Raw genomic sequence first — 16,396 nt, 5'->3', positions numbered from 1 at the left:
CAGTGTCCAACTTTGTTTTTGTTTTTTAAAATTGGGATATTTATGAAAGCAAAAAGTAAAAAATATTGTATTTTTTTTTTCAAAAATTTCATTTGGGTACAGTGTTGTATGACCACACAATTGTCATTCAAATTTCAACAGCATCTAAAACTGAAAATTGGCCTGGGCAGGAAGGGGGTGAAAATACTGTGTATTGAAGTGGTTAAAGAAATAATTTTTCTGAGCAATTATTTACTAGTATTGTTTTGTATTGAGTATTGTATTTTGAAAAAAAATACATTTATTTTTATTACAGGCACAAACATAAACCCAAAGAGATCTTTATTACTCTCTATGGAATATTTAATCTGTGAAGAAACATATAAATGTTTGTGTGAAAATAGGTTTCTTAATCAGTCAACTGAGCTTATCCACCGATACACATCATATGCTTTACACTTATATATAAGATACTTAATGTTATTTTCTCTCTCCCTCTCTTTCTATTTTTCTTTCCATTCATTACTTTATCTAGGTCTTATTTTTTTCCCTATTAAATAGAAACACTGGTAAAAAAAAAAAAAAAACTCCTATGAAGAAGATTTATTGAAGCAGAACTATGTATTTCATTTTTGACATTATTTTGACATATTTGACAGTATTTTCACTTCCTTTGTTTTTTATTTTTTTATTCTTTCCATTCATAACAATCTGCTTTTATTCCATGCTCAATAGAAAAACTGGTAGAAAACTCTTTCTTGAAGAAATGCATTTAATATTGTTACACTTTTAACACTGACACTTTAATTTTCTGTTATAAATACAAAAAAAGAATCTACATTTGATTTTTGTTGGTTTATTTAAAATTAAGTTAAATTATCAAAAAAATATGGGTTTTCATCAGAGATCATTAGCAAACAGAGTAAGTATTTTTTTTTTTTTTTACATTTCAGATTCAATTCACCAAGATATAATGCTTGAATTAATTGAAATAGTAATCATTAAGACAAATGAGATATTCTATAACTTGCTCCATTTATCTTCTTTGCATTGTGTAGCATAGTTTTCCATTAATGTCATGGCATTAGGGTATACCTAAAAGCCTAATACTATAGATATACTTATAGGTAGATAGATAGGTAGGTAGATAGATAGGTACACCCCTCACATTTTTGTAAATATTTTCTTCTATCTTTTCAAGTGACAACACTGAAGAAATTACACATTTCTACAATGTAAAGTAGTGAGTGTACAGCGTGTATATTAGTATACATTTGCTGTCCCCTCAAAATAACTCAACACACAGCCATTAATGTCTAACTTTCTGGCAACAAAAGTGAGTACACCCCTAAGTGAAAATGTCCAAATTGGGTCCAATTAGCCATTTTCCCTCCCGGGTGTCATGTGACTCGTTAGTGTACAAGGTCTCAGATGTGAATGGGGCGCAGGTGTGTTAAATTTAGTGTTATCCCTCTCACACTCTCTTACTGGTCCCTGGAAGTTCAAAATGGCACCTCATGACAAAGAACTGAGGATCGGAAAAAAAAATTGTTGATCTTCATAAAGATGGCCTAGGCCAGTGATGGCAAACCTTGGCACCCCAGCTGTTTTGGAACTACATTTCCCATGATGCTCAGCTACACTGAAAAGTGCTTGAGCCTCATGGGAAATGTAGTTCCAAAACATCTGGGGTGCCAAGGTTCGACATCACTGGCCTAGGCTATAAGAAGATTGCCAAGACCCTGAAACTGAGCTGCAGGACGGTCGCCAAGCCCATACAGCAGTTTAACAGGACAGGTTCCACTCAGAACAGGCCTCGCCATGGTCGACCAAAAAAGTTAAGTGTGCATGCTCAGCATCATATCCAGGGGTTGTTTTTGTGAAAAAGACCTATGAGTGCTGCCAGCATTCCTGCAGAGGTTGAAGGGATGGGGCGTCAGCCTGTCAGTGCTCAGACCATAAGCCGCATACTGCATCGGATTGGACTGCATGGCTGTCGCCCCAGAAGGAAGCCTTTTCTAAAGATGATGCACAAAAAAGCCTGCAGTTTTCTGAAGACAAGCAGACTAAGGACATGGATTACTGGAACCATGTCCTGTGGTCTGATGAGACCAAAATAAATTTATTTGGCTCAAATGGTGTCAAGCGTGTGTGGTGGCAACCAGGTGAAGAGTACAAAGTCAAGTGTGTCTTGCCTACAGTAAAGCATGGTGGTGGGAGTGTCTTGGTCTGGGGCTGCACGAGTGATGCCTGCACTGGGGAGTCACAGTTCATTGAGGGAACCATGAATGCCAACATGTACTGTGACATACTGAAGCAGAGCCTGATCCGTTCACTTTTGAAACTGGGCTGCAGGGCAGTATTCCAACATGGACTGGCCAAGCATGTTTCCTAAACCCTACTGAACTATTATGAACCAATTATGTCATTTTTATTTGCCCAGAGTTCCACTTCTTTTCAATGTTCATGTCATTTTTCTTACATGGAAAATTAGCTATACAAATAAAGATTGTCCAATTAGCAAAGAAAACATTCACTGAGCTTATTAAATAAGATGACACCAAGATCACTTCAATCAACCAGATATTAGTGTTAGACAATTTTTTTTTGTATTCAAAGGGTATTCAAAGTCACAGGTTCACCTTATTTTCTATCAGTCATTTTTCAAAGTCAATGTATATTATTTCTGGTACGGTTAATACATAGAAAAGTTATATAAATCGTTTCTGCTTTCACACAGACCACACATGAAGGTAATGTGACCACATTCTTCTTTTTGGAATTTAACAACATATATAATCTGCTGCTCCTCACCTTGGTCCTTATTATATACATTGTGACAATATGTGGAAACTTTTTGATCATCATGTTGGTATATTACAGCAAGACCCTTCATTCTCCCATGTACTTCTTCCTCTCCCAACTCTCTATATCTGACATCTTGCTGACCACAGATGTTTCTCCTAACATGTTAAATATTGTTCTACATGAGAGGACCTCCATATCTTATTTTGGTTGCATCACTCAATTGTATGTCTTTGGTATAACAGAAGGATTTGAATGTTTCCTTCTGACAGTGATGTCCTATGACCGCTATCTGGCCATCTGCTCTCCTCTGCATTATACCTCCATTATGAAACAAACACTTTGCACTCAATTAGTTCTTGCATCCTGGATTTTCAGCTGTTCTATGGTATTAATATCAACACTTGAAATATGTCAACTAGACTTCTGTGGACCAAATGTTATTGACTATTTATTTTGTGACTTTAATGCTCTTGTGGGACTTTCTTGTTCAGATACATCCATAGTTCAAATGGAAGTTATCTTGTTGTGTGTTCCTGGGCTAATATTCCCCTTCCTACTGATAGTGGTTTCATATACTTACATTGTTTTAACAATATTAAAGATATCCTCCTTTTCAGGAAGACTGAAATCCTTTTCCACTTGTAGCTCCCATCTCACTGTTGTGTTTCTATTTTATGGAACCCTAGCTGCTGCATATATGATTCCAAAGGAAGGACAATCACAAACAATCAGTAAGATAATGTCCTTGTTGTATACAGTGTTTACTCCCTTTGTAAACCCTTTCATATACAGCTTGAGGAATAAAGAGATCAAGGACAGTTTAAAGATGTTGTATATAAACAAAAGGTTTTTTATTCAAAACCTTTGGTAAAAGTTAATTATGAGGATACACTCTATTACCAAAAGTACTGGAACACCTGCCTTTACATGCACATGAACTTTATTGGCATCCCAGTCTTAGTCCGTAGGATTCAATATTGAGTTGGCCCACCCTTTGCAACTACAACAGCTTCAACTCTTCTAGGAAGGCTGTCCACAAGGTTTAGGAGTTTGTCTGTGAAAATGTTGGACCATTCTTCCCAAAGTGCATTTGTGAGGTCAGGCACTGATGTGGATGAGAAGGCCTGGCTCACAGTTTCCGCTCTAATTCATCCCAAAGGTGTTCTATTGAGTTCAGGACACTGTGCTGGCCAGTCAAGTTCCTCCACCTCACACTCGCTCACCCATGTCTTTATGGACCTTGCTTTGTGTACTGGTCCAAATAATTTGGCGGAGGGGGGATTATGGTGTGGTGGTATTTTTCAGGGGTTGGGCTTGGCCCCTTAGTTCCAGTGATGTGAACTCTTATGCCCTGTACACACGGTCGGACATTCCGACAACAAAATCCATCAGATTTTTTCTGACGGATTTTGTGCCAAACTTGTCTTGCATACACACGGTCGGACAAAGTTGTTGGAAAATCTGATCGTTCTGAATGAGGTGATGTACAACACGTACGTCAGGACTATAAATGTGCCAGTAGCCAATAGCTGTGGTCTCTTAATTTATTCTAATCATACATGGCTCTTTGTCTGTCCGAATTGTCTACACACGATCCCGAATTTAAATGATCGGATTTTGTTGGCGTAAAATTTTAGATCCTGTTCACAAAGTTTGTGTGTCAGAAATTCCGATGGAAAAAGTTAGATGGAACCCATATACGATTGGATTTTCCAACAACACGATCCAACACAATATTCTGTCAGAAATTCCGACCGTGTGTACAGGGCATGCGAACTAAGACTGGAATGCCATTAAAGTTAATGAGTCCCAATACTTTTGGTAATATAGATTATATCTGTTTAAGAAGAGAAAAGAACTTGGTGCGCACTAGTCTCCAAAAATTAGACTTCTACCCTACAGAAGCAATGCTTAATAATAAATTGTACCACAGTTCAATTGCCCAAATTAGGTTCCTAAAAAAGGCCTAAACACCCTTCAGACCTTCATGCCATGGTACCTCCTACAAGTCCCCTATACTGTTTTTTGTGTTTGTTAAATGGAGCTCCATTCCCAGACGTAGCCTATTACGGGTAAACATGTTGGAAGGAGATGGGAGCTGTGATGTGATGATCCATACTTGTTGATGGTCTCTTGCTTGGATTACACTCTCTATTGCTTTTAATTCTTCCTAGTTGCTGTAAGTGCATTATTTTCGCTTTAATAAACCCTTTTAAAATGTATTATGTGATGAGTATTCCCTATGCTTAAATCCCACACATACACCGAGTGGAGAGCATTAGGCAAGCCCAGGTTGGAGTGTGCAGGGCTGGGAAGCTGATTAGGAGGCTGCTGGATTGATCTATTGAGGAGGTCGGATTACATATAGGAGTCCACATATCTGTTTGCCTAATGCGAAATATGATCTTTTATAATTTGGAGATCATTGGATCTGGTAAGTGGCACATTTAATTGTATTTAGAAAATATATTGAATATATTTTTTTTCACTGCAACTGGTTCACTTGAGTCTATAGAAAGATTTGAACATTGATTTAAATGGAAAGACCAGGATGCCTTATATATTTTTTAAGGAAGGGGGTGTGTGCCAGGGTCTGCTCCAAACATGCCCGGCTGCAGTATGAGAATTGAGGACTATCTCGGTACCCAAGGATTAGGCCAAAGTAAGAATAAAATAACAATTTATTAAGGAAAGTAGGAATGAGCTCGATGTTCGAGTTGAAAGTAAGTTCGACTTGAACATCAGGTGTTCACCTGTTCGCAGAACAGCGAACATTTTGCAGTGTTCGTGGCAAATTCGAAAGCTGCCAGGAACACGTTAAAGTCTATGGGACACTAACATGAAAAATCAAAAGTGCTCATTTTAAAGGCTTATATGTAGGGATGAGCCGAACACCCCCCAGTTCGGTTCACAGCAGAAAATGCGAACGGACCGAAAGTTTGCGCGAACATTCGAACACTGTTAAAGTTTATGGGACCCGAACGTGAAAAATCAAAAGTGAGAATTTTAAAGGCTAATATGCAAGTTATTGTCCTAAAAAGGGTTTGGGACCCGTGTCCTGCCCCATGGTTAAATATATCAATGCAAATAAAGGTTTTAAAAACGGCCATTTTTCGGGAGCAGTGATTTTAATAATGCTTAAAGTGAAAAAATAAAAGTTAAATATTCCTTTAAATATCGTACCTGGGAGGTGACTATAGTATGCCTGTAAAGTGACGCATGTTTCCCGTGTTTAGAACAGTACCGGCACAAAATGACATTTCGAAAGGAATAAAAGTAATTTAAAACTGCTTGCGGCTTTAATGTAATGTCTGGTTCTGGCAATACGGGTGAAAATTATTGAGAAAAACAGCATGGGTAACCCCACCCCCCCAGCCAATTACCAGGCCCTTTGTTTATGTATATTAAGGGGAACCCGCACCCAAATTAAAAAAAGAAAAGGCGTGGGTCCCCCAGGCCCTACATACTCTGAACAGCAGTATACAGGTGGTCCAAACAAGACAGGGACTGTAGGTTTGAATCTGTTTGTAATTTGGAACAGGTACATTTTATAAGTGTAGCTCCAGCCAAAAAATCTTTTTTTAAGCTTTGGATAACACAGGGAAAGTTTAACATCACCCCTGTAACATTAGTTTTGCTGTCTGTGCCCCTGTTCAGAAGATTTCACCTCACTTTTTGTCCCAATGACAATTGGATTTTGAAAATGTTGGGTTATTAGGGAAACAAGGATTGGTGATAAAGCATCAGTGGAGACACCTTTTTCCCATATTAACGCTTACAGGAGAGAATTTCCCTTCCTAGGGGTAGATTTCCTATCACTTCCTTTTGTCTCCCTCGGTTTGTAAGTAGGAGTCGTTTGTAAGTCAGATGTTTGAAAGTAGGGGACTGCCTGTATATACTATACAGCCTGCCATATATATTCTGCAGAAAATTTGGCCTTAGGTGTTGGTCGTACCAGAACACCGTAAGCCCTCACAATTACTCTTGGTGGGCGCTGGAACGGGCCCTGCAGTGAAATATTATATCAAGAATTGTAATTACATGCCCCTGTTGAACAGGGGCAGAAAAATTGGGCCTTTGGTGGCAGTGTGGTGGTGGTGCCACAACACTGTGAGTCCTCACAGTTACTCTTGGTGGGCGCTGGAATGGGCCCTGCTGTGAAATATTAGATCAAAAATTGTAATTACACGCCCCTGTTAAACAGGGCAAGAAAATTTGGGCCTTAGGCACTGGTGGTGGCGCCACAACACTGCAACCCCTCACAGATACTCTAGTTGGAGCACAAGAGCGAGCCCTGCTGTGAAATATTACAGCACAAATTATAATTATATGCCCTTGTTAAATAGGGGCAGAAAAATTGGGCCTTAGGCACTGGTGGCGGTGCCCTGAAACAAAATGTTATTAGAAACTATCAACATGAACATTGAGGAGGGATAGGATAGTCACTCAGCATAGGCAGTCTTCAGAGGATCTCACATTCATAGAAAAATTAATCGGTTACATCAACATTAGGTGCTTGGTAGCTGGTGATCCAAGACTGATTCATTTTTAGGAAGGTGAGCCGATCAACTGAGTCTGTGGACATGCGCACTCTGTGATTGGTTACAAATAGGGATGAGCTTCGTGTTCGAGTCAAACATACGTTCGACTCGAACATCGGCTGTTCGCCCGTTCGGCGAATTCCGAACGTTATGGGCCGTTCGCGCCAAATTCGTGTGGCGCTCACGGCCCACAATGTACTGCGCCATTGCAGTGCATTGCTGGCTCATGATTGGCCAAGCATGCACTGTGACCCCGCATGCTTGGCCAATCACAGCGCCGGCAGCGAGGAGAGCCATTATTGGCCACAGGCAGGATGCCTTTGGCCAATCATAGCTCAGGCTGTGTAGTACACGCCCCACACTATATAAGGCCGCCAGCGCGACAGCCTTGTGTAGTGTGTTGGCGTCTGTAGGAGTTAGTGGGTGTTCTGTGTACCTTCAACACAGTATACATCGATCGTTATCGGACAATTTTTCGTTCTTGCTCTTCTGTAGTGGTTGTTGTCTAGCGTGCCCTGACCGCAGTATACACCGCTATATTCACCTATATAGCTAGCTATATTTCTCTTTTTTTAATAGAGCTTGCAGTCAGTGGTAGGAGATTGTGCGTGCTGTCTGCGTGCTCTGAACCCAGTATACACCGCTATATCCATCTATATAGCTAGCTATCTTGCTCGTTTTAAATGGAGCTTGCAGTCAGTGGTAGGAGATTGTGCGTGCTGTCTGTGTGCTCTGAACCCAGTATACACCGTTTTATATCCACCTACATAGCTCTTCTCTAATTGAGCCATCTGCCATCTGCAGGAGTTAGTGGATGTTATGTGTGCCTCCAGCACAATATACACTACCCAATTGCTGGTTTTCCCAACTCCCGTCAGGCCATTACCATGTCTGGAAGGCCAGCAAGGAGAGGCAGACAGGCGCGAGCTGATAAAAGAGGGCAAGCAGGCTCTGTGTCTAGAGACAACAGTGCTGGTCGTGGACGCGGTGCATCGTCATCATCAGCACGTGGCCATGGGACGCGCTTGTCCTTCTTTTCGGCAGTTGGACATGTTGAGCCGCAACATGTCAATGACTTGGTAGAGTGGATGACCAAGCCCTCTTCATCCTCCTCATCCTCTCTCACCCAGGCTCAGGGTACTAGCAAAGCAGCTGCCAACGCATCGTCTTCCCTCCTCTCAATGTCATCATCAGTGACTCCTTCCCTAGACCCACCACGTCCTCCTGAGGAGTCTTCTGAACTCTTTGAGCACAGTGTTGGGTACATGCTCCAGGAGGATGCCCAGTGTTTTGTAGGCTCTGATGATGATACTCAGCTAGAGGAAGGCAGTAGCGTGAATACAGACCGAGGGGATGCTCAAGAAGGACAGCAATCTGGCAGTCATGTTCCACAAGCTGCAGCATACTGCCAGGTTTGCTCCAGCGATGAAGAGGGAGGGGATGATGAGGGCACTGACTCCACATGGGTGCGTGGTAGGAGAGAGGAGGAGGAGGCACATGTCCAACGAGGCAGGATGCCCTCCGGGGGCCAGCTTAGGGTCAGCACACCGACTGAATCACACCGTAGATCTCCGCCTGTGCAGGGCGCTGCCTCTGCGCGTTATTCTAAAAGTTCTTTGGTGTGGGCCTTTTTTTAGACGAGTGCATCAGATCGCACCGCTGCTATTTGCAACATATGTCTCAAGCGTATCTCTCGTGGCCAAAACATCAGCCGCTTGGGCACCACATGCTTAACCAGACATATGTTGACCTGCCATGCAGCTCGTTGGCAAGCGTACCTCAAAGACCCACACCAAAGAACAAAGCGGACCTCTCCTTGCTCCTCATCAGCTGGGATCTCCAACCCCACTAGACCTTCAGTCCTCTCTGAAACCTGCTCTGAGAGGAATGAAGGTGTAGAATTAGGTGTGTCACAGCCAAGTGCTTCCAGGCATTCTGCTAGCAGTACACCCACGTCCGATTATAGCAGGCAAATGTCCCTGCCCCAGCTGCTGGACCAGCGAAAGAAGTTCACACCCAGCCATCCACATGCCCAGCGGTTGAATGCTAGCTTGGCTAAATTGCTAGCACTTCAACTGCTGTCTTTTCAGTTGGTAGACTCGGCCCCCTTCCGTGAGTTTGTACAATGTGCGGTTGCTCAGTGGCAGGTCCCCAAACGCCTTTTTTTCACGGAAGGCGATTCCGGCTCTCTACCGGCATGTGAAAGGCAATGTCCTTGCCTCACTGGACAGGGCGGTCAGCGGTAAGGTGCATATTACCGCTGACTCATGGTCCAGCAAGCATGGACAGGGACGTTACCTGTCTTTCACGGCCCATTGGGTCACTCTTCTGACAGCTGGGAAGAATGCAGGACAAGGTGCAGTAGTGTTGGAGGTTGTTCCGCAACCACGCCTCCAAAATGCTACTATTGGTTGTGACACACCTTTCTCCTCCACCCCCTCCTCTTCTTCTTCCTCCATGGCCTCTTTCAGTGCTCTGTCCTCAGAACCAGCGGTGCTCCATAGGCGTTCCAGGGGCTACGCAAGTATGCAGGCAAAATGATGCCATGCTGTACTTGCGCTGGTTTGTTTGGGGGACAGGAGCCACACTGGGGTGGATGTTTTGTCAGCTCTGCAGGGGCAGGCCGAGAGGTGGTTGATGCCACGCCAGCTAAAGCCAGGAATGGTGGTTTGCGATAATGGCACCAACCTCCCTTCCGCCCTCCAACAGGGACAACAGACCCATGTGCCCTGTGTGACTCACATCCTTAACCTGGTGGTTCAGCGGATCTTGGGCAGGTACCCGGGCTTACAGAATGTCCTGAAGCAGGCCAGGAAAGTCTGTGTGCATTTCCGCCGATCATTTAATGCCTGTGCTCGGCTGGCTGAGCTCCAAAAGGAGTTGAACCTGCCCAAGAACCTCCTTATATGTGACATGTCCACCAGGTGAAAATCAACGTTGGCCATGCTGCAGCGGTTGCACACGCAGCAGAGGGCCATCAATGAGTACCTGTGCGACTACGGTACCAGGACAGGGTCAGGGGAGCTGGGTTTTTTCACACCACGCCAGTGGGGCATGATCAGGGATGCATGCACTGTCCTGTCACCGTTTGAGGAGGCCACAAGGATGGTGAGCAGTGACAGTGCATGCATCAGTGACACTGTACCACTTGTCCACCTCTTGGAGCATACGCTGCGTGGAATAATGGACAGGGCACTTGAGGCAGAACAGAGGCAGGAAGAGGAGGACTTCCTTGCCTCTCAAGTCCCCCTTTATCCAGACAGTTTTCCTGCTGTGCCACCCATCACACAGGAAGTGGATGAGGAGGAGGAGGAGGAGGATTGTGTCAGCATGGAGGTGGAGGCTGGCACTCAGCATCAGCAGCAGCAGCAGTCTTGTAGGGATGATTTACAGTCCCAAGAAACCCGTGGACTTGTACGTGGCTGGGAGGAAGTAGCTGTGGATCATATTGTTCTTAGTGACCCAGAGGACTCCGGACCGAATGCCTCAGCTAACCTACGCTGCATGGCCTCCCTGATCCTGCAAAGCCTGCGGAAGGATCCTCGTATTCTTTGGATCAAGCAGAGGGACCATTACTGGCTGGCCACTCTCCTTGATCCACGGTACAAGAGTAAGGTTGCCGATCTTATCTTGCCATCGCAGAGGGAGCAGAGGATGAGACATCTCTGGGAGGCCTTGCAGAAAGGTCTGTGCAACGCGTTCCCAGAGACTGGGAGGTTACAAACTCCTGGTCCTGGACAACTTGTTGCTGAGGCATCGGTCAGAAGGAGCGGTGGAGAAGGTGGTCGTCTGACCAATGCTTTCAGACAATTTTTTATTCCGCAGCCCCAAGGTATGATAGGTTCCAGCAACCATCGCCAGTGTCTGATTTACATGGTGCAGGAATACCTAGGGGCAAGGTCAGACTTGGACACCTTTTCCACCGAAAATCCTCTGGCTTACTGGGTCTTGAGGATGGATCACTGGCCAGAGCTTGCACAGTATGCAATTGAGCTACTGGCCTGTCCTGCATCCAGCGTTCTTTCGGAACGCACCTTCAGTGCTGCTGGTGGCTTTGTTACCGATCACAGGGTGCGCCTGTCCACCGAATCAGTTGATCGTCTGACCTTCATCACCCACAGCTACCAAGCACCTGAAGCTGATGTAACCGAATAATTTTTTTTGAAATATCACATCCCTTCAAGACTGCCTATGCTGATGCTGAGTGACTGTCCTGTTATGTTGATTGTCTATCCTCTTCCTCCTCCGCTAATATGTTGGAAGAACATTTCTGGTTCTGGTTGATGCCATCAGCACAATTTTTCTGCCCCTGTTTAACAGGGGTGTTTAAGTACAATTTTTGATGCAATGCTTTGCAGCAGGGCTAATTCCTGCAATCAAACAAGAGTATATGGGAGAGTTTGCAGTGTGGTGGCACCAGCACCAGTGCCTAAGGCCCAATTTTTCTGCCCCTGTTTAACAGGGGCGTTTAATTACAATTTTTGATGCAATGCTTTGCAGCAGGGCTAATTCCTGCAATAAAACTAGAGTATATGGGAGAGGTTGCAGTGTGGTGGCACCAGCACCAGTGCCTAAGGCCCAATTTTTCAGCCCCTGTTTAACAGGGACATGTAATTACAATTATTGATATAATATTTCACAGGAGGGCCCGTTCCTGTGCCCACCCAGAGTAATTGTGAGGACTTATAGTGTTGTGGCACCAGCACCACAACCACCAAAGGTCAATTTTTCTACCACTGTTCAACAATGGCATGTAATTACAATTCTTGATATAATCGTTCACAGCAGGGCGCTACAGCACCCACCAAGAGTCACTTTGAGGGCTTACAATGTTGTGGCAAAACCAACACCTTGTTCCGCCATTTCTGCAGAGCATATAGGGCAGGCCCCTACTTTCAAACATCCAACTTACAAACATCTCCTACTTGCAAACTGAAGGAGACAACAGCAAGTAAGATGAAAAAAGACGGACGGCAAAACAAATTATACAGGGGTGATAACCCTTCCCTATGTTTTCCAAAAAGCTTAAAAATTGTTTTTTTGACTGGAGCTACACTTTAAAAATGTACCAGTTGAAAATTACAAACAGATTCAACTTAACACAACAAATCTACACAGTCCCTGTCTTGTTTGCACTGCTTGTATACTGCTGTTCTGAGTATATAGGGCCTGGGGGCCACACGTATTTCCTTTTTTTAATATGGGTACGGGGTTCCCCTTAATATCCGTCAAGACCAAAAGGGGGGCTGGTAATGGGCAGGGAGGGCTACCCATGCCATTTTTCTCAATGATTTTCAACCATATTGCAGGAACCAGATATAACATTAAAACCGCAAGCAGTTTTAAATGACGTTATTTCCATTAAATGTCATTTTGTGCAGGGACTGTTCTAAACACGGGAAACACGTGGCACTTCCCAGGCATACTATAGACACCCCCCAGGCATGATATTTAAAGGAATATTTCACTTTTTTTTCACTTTAATCGTCATTAAAATCAGTGCTCCCGCCAAAACTGCCATTTTTAAAACTTTTTTTTGCATTGACCCATGTCCCCTGGGGCAGGAGCCAGGTCCCCAAACCCTTTTTAGGACAGTATCTTGCATATTAGCAGTTAAAATTAGCACTTTTAATTTCGAACGTTCGAGTCCCATAGACTTCAATGGGGTTCTAACATTCGTACGAATTTGGGGTCCGTTCGAGAGTTCTAGTACGAACCGAACCGGGGGGTGTTCGGCTCATCCCTAGTTACAAAGCTTCCAGAAGCACTGAATGTGGGTTCAGAAAGAACGCTGGATGAAAGACAGGCAGCAGCTCAATTGCATATTGTGAAATCTCTGGCCAGTGATCAAACCTCAAGACCCAGTAACCCAATGGATTTTCAGTTGGAAAGGTCTCTTTGGACTAGTTGGACTAATCTTGCCCCTAGGTATTCCTGCACCAAGTAAATCAGACACTGGCAATGGTTGCTGAAACCAATCAGACCTTGGAGCTGCAGACTAAATAATTGTCTGAACGCATTGGTCAGTATCACTAATGCATGCACTGTCACTGCTCACCATTCTCGTGGCATCCTCAAATGGTGACAGGCAAAAAAGCCAAGCTCCCCGGACCCTGTCCTGGTGCCATACTCACACAGGTACTGATTGATGGCCCTCTCCTGCAGGTGCAGCTGCTGCAGCATTGCCAACGTTGAGCTCCACCTGGTGGGCATGTCACAAATTAGGCGGTTCTTGGGCAGGTTGCATTCCTTTTGAAAATCAGCTAGCCGAGCACTGGCATTACATGACCAGCAGAAATGCCCACAGACTTTCCTGGCCTGCTTCAGGAGATCCTGTTAGCCCGGATACCTGCATAAGAACCGCTGCACCACCAAATTAAGGATGTGAGCCAAACAGGGAACATGGGTGAAGTGTCCCTGTCAGAGGGTGGAGAGGTGGTTGGTGCCATTGTCGCAAATAACCATTCCTGGCTGAAGCTGGTGTGGCATCAACCACCTCTGAGTCTGCCCCTGCAGAGCTGACAGAATCTCTGCCCCAGTGTGGCTCTTGTCCCCTAAGCAGACCTACTCAGTGCTTGCGTAGCCCCTAAAATGCTTACAGAGCACCACTGGTTACGAGGACAAACCTGCAGAGGAAGAGGAAGAAGAAGAGGAGGGGGTGGAGGAGAGAGGTGTGTCTGAATCATCACTACTAGCATTTTGGAGGCATGGTAGCGGAACAAGCTCCTATAAGTCTGCACCCTGTCCTGCATGCTTCCCAGTCCAGTGTGGATGGCCATCCTGGTGGTCCTGGGCAGCATGATGGTGGTCCTGGTTGGGATCCGAGGGGGGCTGCACTAATAAACAATCAGAACAGACCCCCCTGTCAGGAGAGCAGCCGATCGGCTCTCCTCTACTCATGTCTGTCAGACGTGAGTGAGGAAAAGCCAATCACTGGCTCTTCCTTTTCACATTGTGATCAGCCGTGATTGGACACAGCTGATCACCTGGTAAAGAGTCTCCATCAGAGACTCTTTACCTAGATCAGAGTTGCAGTGTGTCAGACTGTTACACCACAACAACGATCACCGTGATGCACGCCCCTAGTCAGGATATTGAAACCACTTTGCTGCCGTCATTCTGCTATATGGCGGGTGGCAAGTGGTTAAGCATTATTAAAATCAGTGCTCTCGAAAAAACTGCAGTTTTTAAAAACATTTTGTTTTGCATTGGTACATGTTCCCTGGGGCAGGACCGGGTCCCCAAACACTTTTTATGGCAATAACATGCCGTATAACCCTTTAAAATGAGCACTTTTGATTTTTTATGTTAGTGTTCCATAGACTTTAATGGGGTTCTGCGGCTTTTGAATTTGCCACAAACACCGCATTATGTTCGCTGTTCGTCGAATGTCCGAACAACCAAATTGTCCATCCCTAGTGCTTACAATGTTCAGCTGTTATTGAATTATGGAAAACCTTTATCCCAGAAGGAAAATGAAAAAGCTATGGCTGTAACTGCTAGTAAAGTGTTGGCTGGATTTCAACTTTTAATTGTTAGTCAAGATCATCTAAATCTGCTAGTACATACACTATATTACCAAAAGTATTGGGACGCCTGTCTTTACACACATGAACTTTAATGGCATCCCAGTCTTAGTCCGTAGGGTTCAATATTGAGTTGGCCCACCCTTTGTAGCTATAACAGATTCACCTCTTCTGGGAAGGCTGTCCGTGGGAATGTTTGACCTTTCTTTAACCAGTTCCCGTCCGGCGCACGCCGATGTACGTCGGCAGAATGGCACGGGCAGGCATATTGGCGTACAGGTACGTCCATTTTCATATGCCGCCCTGCCATTATGTGCATGCTCGCATGCCGGTCGGCACCCCCGTGAGTCCGGTCGTGGGTCGCGGGTCCCGCGGACTGGATCGCCGCGGGGATACCCACAATTGCCTCACGGGGGGGCTGAACGGGGAGATGCCGTTGTAAACAGCATCTTCCCATTCTGCCTAGCAACAAGTGACGCTGATCTCTGCTCCATGCGATTGGAGCAGAGATCAGTGTTCACTAAAACAAATTACAGCCCCCCACAGTTAGTAACACACCCCTAGGAACACTTAACCCCTACACTGCTACCCCCTGGTTAACCCCTTCACTGCCAGTGTCATTTACACAGGAATCACTGCATTTATATAGCACTGATTGCTGTATAAATGACAATGGTCCCAAAAATGTGTCAAAAATGTCCGATGTGTCCGCCATAATGTCACAGTCACAATAAAAATCGCTGATCGCCGCTATTACTAGTAAAAAAAATTTTTATAAAAATTCCATAAAACTATCCCCTATTTTGTAAACGCTGTAAGTTTTGCGCAAACCAATCAATAATCACTTATTGTGATATTTTTTTACCAAAAATATGTATAAGAATATGTATCAGCCTAAACTGAGGGAAAAAATGTTTTTTTATATATTTTTGGGGGATATTTATTATAAAAAAATTTAAAAAAATGATTTTTTTTCAAAATTGTCGCTCTATTTTTGTTTATAGCGCAAAAAAAATGAAAACCGCAGAGGTGATCAAATACCACCAAAAGAAAGCTCTATTTGTGGGAAAAAAAGGACGTCAATTTTGCTTGGGAGCCACGTCGCACGACCGCGCAATTGTCAGTTAAAGCGACGCAGTGCCGAATCGTAAAAAAGTGGTCTGGTCTTAAGCCAGCAAAAGGGTCCGGTCTGAAAGTGGTTAAGAAGCACATTTGTGAGGTCAGGCACTGATGTTGGATGAGAAGGCCTGGCTCACAGTCTCCGCTCTAATTCATCCCAAAGGTGCTCTATCAGGTTTAGGTCAGGACTCATGCCAGTCAATATTGAGATGGGCCAACTCATCAAAAATTTTTTTTCTGAGCAATTATTTACTAGTATTGTTTTGTATTGAGTATTGTATTTTGAAAAAAATACATTTATTTTTATTACAGCCACAAACATAAACCCAAAGAGATCTTACTTACTCTCTATGGAATCTTTAATCTGTGAAGAAACATATAAATGTTTGAGTGAAAAACGGTTTCCTCTTCAGTCAACTGAGC

General features: G+C 44.1%; 1 protein-coding gene across 1 annotated transcript; it reads left to right on the top strand.

Annotated features, from left to right (window-relative positions):
• The first annotated feature begins 405 nt into the window (after positions 1–405).
• Positions 406–4,989, top strand: LOC143964047 (olfactory receptor 5P68-like). The gene is made up of 2 exons (XM_077473760.1): positions 406–901; positions 2,720–4,989. Exons 1-2 carry the CDS (start codon positions 869–871, stop codon positions 3,656–3,658), a joined length of 972 nt encoding a protein of 323 aa, XP_077329886.1. The 5' UTR covers positions 406–868; the 3' UTR covers positions 3,659–4,989.
• Positions 4,990–16,396: the final 11,407 nt, after the last annotated feature.

Source organism: Lithobates pipiens, unplaced genomic scaffold (assembly GCF_037356315.1).
Source record: "Lithobates pipiens isolate NorthernLeopardFrog02 unplaced genomic scaffold, aLitPip1_a1.2 Scaffold_8, whole genome shotgun sequence".
Taxonomy (NCBI): domain Eukaryota; kingdom Metazoa; phylum Chordata; class Amphibia; order Anura; family Ranidae; genus Lithobates; species Lithobates pipiens.
The sequence above is the reverse complement of the archived record's forward strand: the minus strand, read 5'-3'. Positions and strand labels throughout refer to the sequence as shown.

Coding starts and splice junctions, on each gene's coding strand:
- LOC143964047 (XM_077473760.1), top strand. CDS start 869: ATGGGTTTTCATCAGAGATCATTAGCAAACAGA. Junction 902..2,719: donor AGAGATCATTAGCAAACAGA/GTAAGTATTTTT, acceptor GCTTTCACACAG/ACCACACATGAAGGTAATGT.